At 47.1% G+C, this 9,745-nt stretch overlaps 1 protein-coding gene across 1 annotated transcript; it reads left to right on the forward strand.

The window, feature by feature from the left end:
- Positions 1–7,103: 7,103 nt before the first annotated feature.
- Positions 7,104–9,341, forward strand: LOC122721306. The gene is made up of 3 exons (XM_043948500.1): positions 7,104–7,547; positions 7,764–8,006; positions 8,061–9,341. The coding sequence occupies exons 1-3, from the start codon at positions 7,104–7,106 to the stop codon at positions 9,339–9,341; spliced, it is 1,968 nt and encodes a 655-aa protein (XP_043804435.1).
- Positions 9,342–9,745: the final 404 nt, after the last annotated feature.

A 9,745-nucleotide genomic window follows, 5' to 3' on the forward strand; every position in this document is an offset into this window, starting at 1 on the left:
AAGACTGTGCCACGTACTGTTTAACTGTCCCTTGAATGATGGCACTAGCCTCCATCTTCCGAGCCATATCTACTATGGCATGGAAACTCTCCCTACCTACTGATTGAATCAAAGAGGAATACCTGGAATGGAGCCTCATGGTATACCTCTTAGCCCTCTTCTGGTCCGTATCATAGGCTTGCCCCACGTACGGCAACAACTCCAAAAACTTATCTGTAAACTCATCAACACTCATTTCTTCTATTTGCCTCAGCTGTTCAAACTCAATCATCTTCAATTCTCTAGAACTATCTGGGAAAGCCCATCCTGCAAACTCATTGGCAAACTGCTCCCAGGATAAGCTCTCCAACCTTGGGTCCACATAGTTTTTGAACCATTCCCTTGCCTTCTTGCATTCCAACGTGAACCCTGCCATCTGAATTGCTCTACTGTCACTTGCTCCCAACTCATCAGTTATCATCTTCACCGTTCTGAGATACTCAAAAGGGTCATCACCTGTTTCAAACTTAGGGGCATCCAACTTTAGGTACTCTGTCATCTTTACCTTACCCCCTACTGATGAGCTAGGTTTGGGTGTTTGGGTACTAGGGACAATTGGCTCTGCTGGTGGAGGAGGAGGTGCAGCATTCCCGGGGTTAGGGTTTGCTGGACCTGGGTAAAAGGGTGAGGATGGGAACATGGGGTACTATGGGTACAGTGGGTAAAAGGGAGGGTAGGGCATAAAGGTGGGGTATGGGTGGTAACTGAAATAATCTGACGTGCTTCCCATCGGATACCCTGGCCCCTGAGGATAGGGTGCATACTGTGGTGGAACAAAGCCCGAGGCCTGAGTGCCTCCTTGGGACTCTCCCATATCCTCTTCTGACATACTCATGCCCAAACTACTATCTCTTCTCTGGTCATCCTCCTCTGATTCCATCACATCCGCTGATATACCATCATGAACTGATCTCCTCCGACTTGCATCAAAAGACCTTCTAGGGTCCCTTGGTGTACCTTCTCTGATTGTCCTACAAGATCTTGCCCTCTGCAGAGTAGGGGAATGGGCATCCATGCCCTCATTCTCTGGCGGAGCTCCAGTCAATCTAGCAGATTGACGAGTTCCTCTCATCTTGACTTCTGAAAGCATAACATATCACATAAACATTAGCATCATACGGTTCATGTGGAAACACATGAACCTTCCTCACATACATAGCATAACATTAATGCACATGCATATCATCATGGCATTTGACATCATCATACAAGACAGGACTCCATATCCTATCCTAGTGGACATGATCTTTCATATTCTGCTTGCCCTTCTATGACCTTTATGAGCCCGACACACTATAGGTCCGACCATGTGAACCTAGGGCTCTGATACCAATCTGTAACAGTCTGAAAATCGGACCGCTACCGGCGCTAGGATCCAGATCGGCTTAAGGCCGCCGGGACCCGTAGCAAGCCAAACATTCATCCTGCAAACCTGTTTAATCCCATACATGATCAACACATACATAAAATTTTTGAACTTTTCATTTCATTCAATCACCAAACTCAACCTGTGCATGCACTATTCATATACATAATCATCAACCCCACACTGGAGTCCTCAACAAAGCTCCAATGGGGTAACATAACATATAGTGAGTTTGGCTTACTTAAAACATCATTAAACCGTTATATTTGACAGATCATGTAAACAAAGGGATTAACATACCAACTAGGGTCAAGCACAACTATAATATCCTCAATGACATCATTACATAGCCTTACATTTCAATACATACTTTTACAATTACATCATGTCCACTACTATCCTATTACATAAACATGACTATAGCCATAACTTGCTGACCTCCTGAACTATCTCTGACCCTGCAAACTTGGGGTTAGGGGAGAGGGGTGAGCTAAAAAGCCTAGTGAGCATAACTAAATAGGAAAACAGTTTATTATATCATATGCTTTCATGACATGCATCACATCACAAACAATACACATCAAGGATGAATTTGTCACCAATAGCCCTCTACATATAGATGTCATATCATAACAAGTTCAGCAATGCTCTATGCCAGGGGCGATACGGCCACGCCTGGACTTCACATACTCTATGCCAGGGGCGATACGGCCACACCTGGACTTCTCTTCCTCTATGCCAGGGGCGATACGGCCACACCTGGTCTTTCCATCATATATCATATCATACATGTCATATCGTGTCATATCATGTCATACTGAGGGCTAATGGATCATCCAAAATCCATCCACATCATCATCATCGTATTATGCAATGCAACATATTCGTGATCTCTAATGCAACAACCTATTATATAACATGGTATCTGTGATGCATGAACGTGCTTTAAACATTTAATTTCTTTAATATTAAAAGAGTTATGTTCTACTCATCTTTGACTAGCTCTGGACTGACTCTGAAGCAGCTAACACTGCCAAACACCTTGGTTCCTCGGGTCCGATCCTACACAGGTGGACTCCAGTGAGGTGCCAAACACACTCTAAACAACTCATAAACAACTACCCAAAAACCCCCCTAAAACATCACCAAAACATGCATAGGAAACAACCATGAAAAGGCTGGACAGGGCACTTTCGGCGGCACCTTCGGCGGCCGAACCCTCCCTCCAGAGATGAAAATCGGGCACTTTTGGCGACACCTTCGGCGGCCGAAAGTCCCTCTCCAGAGACGAAAGTCAGGCACTTTCGGCAGCCGAACCTTCCTTCGACGGCCGAAAGTCTGCTTTCAAGCCAAAACTCAACTTTCGGGGGCAAGGTTTGGCAGCCAATCCATGCATCCATAGGCAGGTTCAGCGGCCGAAACTACCTTCGGCTGCCGAACCTGAGTTCATCCAGAACTCAGCCTCTCATGTATACAAGCCTCCCAAACCTTCCAAACACCCCAAAACAAGCATCCAACCTCCCAAAAACATGCATAAGCCCTTAACCATGCACAGAGGAGCTTAAACAAGCTTAAACTCCAACAAAAACATCATAGAGCATACATAAAGAGCTTATGACTCACATAAGCCAAAACCATCAAAACTACTCATAACCTCACTTGCTCTCTCCCAATCATGCATACACTCTCCCACATGCATAACCTAGCCTAAACCTTCAACATAACATCATTTAAACATACATAAACACACATTGGGCATAAAACCCACATAAACCCTAACATGCATATCTACCCATACTCAACCATCAAAACTTCTTTAAACTTACTTAAAACTTCATTAAAACACAAGGAAAGCAAGGATCTACACTTACCTCTTGAAGATCGAGGGGTGGTGCGATCCCTAACTCGGAGGTGTGGAGGATCCAAGCTCCAAAAGCCTCCAAGCTCCCAAAACTCCTATTTAAGCTTCAAAACTTCAAAACAAGGGTAGAATTCATGAAAAACTTGAGGGATGGGTAGAGAAAGCATGAAAATGACCAAAGGAGTACAAAAACTCACCTGAGCTCGAGAATGGGGAGAAAACTCACCCATTTCCGATCTGAGGGCTCTTTATAGGTGGCCTGGTCAATAACCTTCGGCAGCCTAACGTGCCCCCTAAACTCATGCATGTTCAGCGGCCGAACTTGAGGTTCGGCGGCCGAACCTTGGTTCGTTCAAACAAAGCTTTCGGAGGCCAAAAGCGCTCCCAAAACCTTCCCATGTTTGGCAGCCGAACTTCACTTTCGGCGGCCGAACCTAGCAAATGCCTCCTTGGTCTTTTCTTTTCAAAACTCAATTCTTTTTCATTTAAAACCATGAAATCAGTAAAAACATTTTAGAAAACACATTCTACCCCTCTAGAAGACTCTGGCATCATCAAAATTCCAGATTCCAACAGAGATTCCGCTGGAAGGTAGGGATTCTAATGCCGGAATCTAGCCGGGTATTACAGAAGGAGATCTTTTCATCGCCGGAGTTCCACTCTTACAATACCCACTGAGATCCACGATGGACAACTATAATGAAAACAACCTTGCTAACACCCCCAATGACCTGAACTCTGTCCAAGAGGGGCAACAGTTCTCTTTCTCCAGTCCTACAACTCCCAATAACCAAACACCAACCCCCTTTAATCCCTCGCCAAGCTTGGCAGGGAATGTGTCCGGGGCTACCTTGTCCAACTAGGACCTACAAGCCATGGCCATCCATTTACAAAATACTGCCCACTGGCTGGGGCAGATGATGCAGCAGAGGGGCCTCAGCACCCCAGTGAATGTGTTGCCCGTAGTAGAAGAATCCCGAACCAACGAACCCCAGCCTACCCTTAACCACCCTAAAACAAACAGCAGAGAAACTGGAGAAAGGGGCGGAAGAGCTAGGGGAGAAGAAGAACCAGAAGCCAGAGTTCACGGGAGAAGGGTGAGGGAGTTGATAGAGAATGACGAGATAGATAGTTACTCTGCCAGGACAACCAAGAGGACGAAGAGTGAAGCGTGGGAGGAGGAGTATCGTCTGGTGAAGAGGCCCAGACAAGAAGAAGAGAATGTAGATCAGAAACTGCAGAAACTGAGGGAACAGCTTCTAGCCGAATTGGAGGCGAAGGACCACAACCAGGCCCTCTTGTCCACCTCTTCACCTTTCTCAAAATGGGTGCAACAAGAGACCATCCCAAAGAAGTTTATGATGCCACCCATGGCGGCCTATGACAGAACGGGAAACCCAAGAGAGCACGTCCTCAACTATAAGACTTTCATGGAGCTGTAGACTCTATCGGATGCCTTGATGTGCAAGGTATTCCCCACGACGCTCACAGGGCCAGCACGGGCGTGGTTTAACAGTCTGGAATCGGGAAGCATCCGAAGTTTTGGAGATTTGGCCACTATCTTCATCAGTCGGTTCATTGCCGGAGTACCTACGGACAGAAAGACAAGCTACCTAGAGACAGTCCGTCAGAGGAGGAATGAGACTTTAAGGGAGTACGTCGCCCATTTTAACACAGAGGCCCTACAGATCCCTGAGCTGGATGAAAACCGAGCTGTGGAGGCGATGCAGAAAGGGACGACCTCCCCAGAGTTCTTTGGCTCGTTAAGCAGGAAATCGCCGACCTCACTAGCAGAGCTGATGAAGAGGGCGGAGAAATATATAAGGTAGGACGACACCTTAGTAACAAGCAGATTCGCCAAAGAGGAGACAGACAGGGAAAAAGCCCCAGAAGAAAGGAGGCCGGAAAGGCAGGAGAAAAAGCAAAGCAAAAGACCTAAGCAGTACAGACAGCCCTGGGACCGAAGGGACCAGAGACCCTTCTCTCCTCGGATCCCAGACCAAAGAGCATTCCCCCCGCGGGTTCCTGAGAACTTGACTCCACTCAACGCCTCTAGAGCCGAGGTACTCATGGCAGTTCAGGACAAGGAGTTCCTCCAATGGCCTAAGCCTATGAGAGCAGAAGCAAGCCAGCGAGACCCTGACAAATACTATCAGTATCATCGTACCCACGACCATGACACCAATAACTGCTACCAGCTGATCAGTGAGATAGAAAGGCTCATAAAAAGAGGACATCTCAAGAACTTTGTGAAAAAACCGGAGGGAGAGAGGCCTTAGCAGAACCCTGCGACAGAATGACCTCGGAAGACGGGAGCAGGACCAGTGAATGATGGTTCCAGTGGAACCATCAATATGATCGTTGGAGGAACCGGAGGTCGGATGAGCAGGAGAGGAAGAAAAAGGGGCCGAGATGGGGAAGGTAGCAGTGCTGAGGTCATGCGGATAGTTGACCATTCTCCAATGACCATCTCTTTCTCTCCGGAGGATGCCCAGGGCGTTCAGATGCCTCATGATGACGCTCTTGTTATTGAAGTTGTCATCCACAACTACCGGGTTAGGAAGATCTTGGTGGATGATGAAAGTAAGGTGAATCTATTGCCATACAGAGTCTTCCAGTAGATGAGAATCCCTGAGGAACAGCTGGTTCGGGACCAGGCTCCAGTCAAGGGGATCGGAGGAGTTCCAGTGCCTGTGGAGGGAAAGGTGAAACTAGCTCTGACCCTAGGTGAAGTGCCTAGGACTCGAACTCATTACGCAGTGTTCTTGATAGTGAAACTCCCCCTGAGCTACAACGCAATATTGGGAAGACCTGTGCTGTTCGATTTTGAGGTCGTAACCATCATTAGATATCTGGCTATGAAGTTCCCAACCGAAGAAGGAGTAGGGGTAGTCAGAGGTTGTCAGGAGGAGGCGAGAGTAGTATACTTGGCGACTGTATCCGATCCGGGGTCAGCAGGAGAGGAGTTAAACTCAGAAGTCCTGGAGGTCCGGGATGAGAAGAAAGAGGCCAGAACAAAGCCGATTGGAGAGCTGGAGACCTTTCCCTTATCAGAAGCAGAGACAGATAAAGTCTTCAGTCTTAATGCCGGCCTGACTAGAGAGCAGAAAATTGAAGTAATGGCCCTGATCCGATGTCACGCGTCAAGCTTTGCTTGGAAGCCGTCTGACATGCCTGGGATAGACCCGGAGGTGATGACCCACAAGCTGAATGTCCTCCCAGAAGCTAGGCCGGTAAAGCAGAAGAAGAGGGTGGTAGGAAGAGAGAAGCAACAGGCCACTAGGGATGAGGTACAAAAGCTAGAAGAGGCAGGGTTTATCAGGGAAGTGATGTACCCCCAATGGTTAGCAAATCCTGTATTAGTCAAAAAAGCCAATGGCAAATATAGAATGTGTATAGACTTCACTGACCTAAATCAGGCATGTCTTAAAGATTGTTATCCCCTCCCTAATATTAATAAAATGGTCGACTCCACGGCCGGTTTTGATTATATGTCATCTTTGGATGCAATGTCTGATTACCACCAAATTTCAATGGACAGGTCGGATGAAGAGAAGACCTCATTCATAACAGAAGATGGAACCTATTGTTACAAGGCCATGCCTTTCGGGCTGAAGAATGCTGGGGCGACATACCAGAGGTTAATGAATAAAATCTTCAAAGATCAGATCGGTAGGAATGTAGAAGTATACGTGGACGACATGGTGGTGAAAAGCCCAACTTTTCAGCAGCACTTGGTAGACCTAAGGGAGGTGTTCGAGGTATTAAAGCAGTACAGAATGAGGCTGAACCCAGCAAAGTGCCTTCTTCATCAGGGAAGGAAAATTCTTGGGATACATGGTGAGTGGAAAAGGCATCGAGCCAAATCCTGAGAAGGTGGAAGCCATCCTGAAGATGCCCGAACTGACCTGCGTGAGGGATGTCCAAAGACTTACCGGGAGAGTGGTGGCGCTCAACCGCTTCATGTCGAGGTCGACTGAAAGATGCCTGTCGTTCTTTAAGAAGCTGAGAAAAGTTCCAAACTTTGAATGGACCGAGGACTGTCGAGAAGCTTTCAAAGAGCTCAAAAGCTATCTTAGCTCGCCACATGTGCTCAGTAGTCCGTTGGAAGGAGAAGAGCTCCTGATTTACTTGTCAGCCTCAGAACAAGCTATCAGTGCTGTGTTGGTAAGAGTAGAAGGAGGAGAACAGAAGCCAGTGTTTTACGTCAGCAAGGTGCTTAAAGATGCCGAGATCAGATATCTGAACATCGAGAAAATAGCCTATGCTCTGTTGCTGGCTGTCAGAAAATTCAGAGTTTATTTAGAAAGCCACCAAGGAGTAGTGATGACAGACCAGCCATTGAAGAAGATTCTCCACAGGCTGAAAATATCAGGTCGGATGCTTGCCTGGTCCATCGAGATTAGCCCTTACTACTTAGAATACCGACCTCGGACCACCATAAAATCTCAAGCCCTTGCTGACTTCATAGCAGAGTGCTCTTTCAATAAAGAACAGACAGAACCGGGTGAGTCATCTTCGGAAGCGTTGGAGAACAAGAGAGAAGGACAGTCCTCTCAAGAATTTAGTTGGAAGCTGTATGTAGACGGGGCATCCGGCGCTGGGGGCAGTGGCGCAGGAGTAATGTTGAAGGGACCAGAAGGATTCAAAGTTTGCTATGCTCTGCGCCTAGAGTTCAGAGCCTCCAACAATGCAGCAGAATACGAGGCCCTGATAAACGGAATGTTGGTAGCAATGGAGGTAGGAGCAACCGACCTCGAGGTGAATAGTGATTCCCAATTAGTGGTCAACCAGATAACAGGGGCATATCAGGCCAGAGACCCTACTATGCAGAATTACCTGGCAAAGGTAAAGGCCATAGAAGCCGAGCTTAAGAGTAGGGGAATCGCGGTCAGATACCAGAGAATACCTCAGGAAGAGAATGAAGAGGCGGACTTGCTCAGTCGGCTGTCCAAGGAAGAGCTGAAACAACTCCCTGACGAGGTATACATACAACACATTAGCATACCTGCTTTTGACAAGACGACCACTGTGATGCAGGTTGAGCAAGGACAAAGCTGGATGACCCCATACTTGGAGTACCTTGAGAAGGGAAAGCTCCCTGAAGACAAGGATGAAGCAAAGAAAATAGCTGCTCGAGCCGCCAATTACCAAGCAGTAAGGGGGACCCTATACAGAAGAGGAAAATCCACTCCATGGCTCCGATGTGTAGGCCTAGATAAAGCAGTCAAGGTGTTGGAAGAAATACACTGGGGAATGTGTGGAGCTCATCAAGGAGCAGGAACGTTGGGGAACAAAATTTTTAGACAAGGCTATTACTGGCCCACTGTCAAGAAAAAGGCTGAGGAGTTCGTCCGAAGGTGTGACATATGCCAACGGTTCGCTAACGCCATCAACGTACCAGCCACCCTTCAGTCTAGCATATCTAGCCCATGGCTGTTCTCACAGTGGGGCATAGATATCTTGGGACCTTTTCCTAAAACCACGAGGCAGAAGAAGTTTGTAGTGGTAGTCGTGGAGTACTTCTCAAAATGGCCAGAGGCAGAGGCAATCCCCATAATTACAGCCAGAAAGATGATAGACTTTGTCTGGGGCAACATCATCTGCAGGTTTGGAATACCAAGGATACTCATTTCAGACAACGGCAGGCAGTTCGACTGCAGAACCTTTAAAGAGTTCACAACGAACATGGGTATATGGCACAAGTTCTCTTCAGTTGCTCACCCCCAAACCAACGGCCAAACAGAGGTCACTAATCGGGCAATTCTCCAAGGACTGAAGAAGCGGATGGATGGTGCAAAGGAAAATTGGGCAGATGAACTCAACAGCATCCTGTGGGCACTCCGAACTACCCCCAGGACGTCCACTAAAGAGACGCCTTTTGCACTTGCGTTTGGCACCAAAGCTGTGGTTCCAATTGAGTTGCAGGTCCCTACACATCGAGTCCAATTCAATAGCGAGAGCACCAACGATGATAAGTTAAGAAGTAACCTGGATACTCTGGAGGAAGTCAGAGAAGAAGCTCAAGTCCACACTACCGCTTATCAACAAAGAGCTGCTCGTTATTACAACTAAAGGGTCAGAGAAAGAAGCCTGAAAGTAGGGGATCTAGCCCTAAGAAATCTGAAAACCACTTTAAAGAGAGCGGCAGTAGGAAAGCTGGCGCCGACCTGAGAGGGTCCTTTCAGAATAACAAAGGTGGTCAAACCGGGGGTGTATCGAATCGAGGACATGCAGGGAAACCCTGAGCCTCATGCTTGGAATATCCAGCATTTGAAAAGGTACTTCCCTTAAGGTGTTACCGAATGTAAGAGAATCGATTGTATTTTGAAACATGGCAATAAAGTAAACGTTATTACCATCAAATTTGTTATTTGTCATAACTTATATTTGTTTCCATTGAAAGAAACGAAAAAGAAAAACAAAACAGGCACAAAGGCCCAAGACCTCAGTAAGGTAGGTGACCAGGCTCCCCAAGT

Source organism: Manihot esculenta, chromosome 12, assembly GCF_001659605.2.
Source record: "Manihot esculenta cultivar AM560-2 chromosome 12, M.esculenta_v8, whole genome shotgun sequence".
Taxonomy (NCBI): Eukaryota; Viridiplantae; Streptophyta; class Magnoliopsida; order Malpighiales; family Euphorbiaceae; genus Manihot; species Manihot esculenta.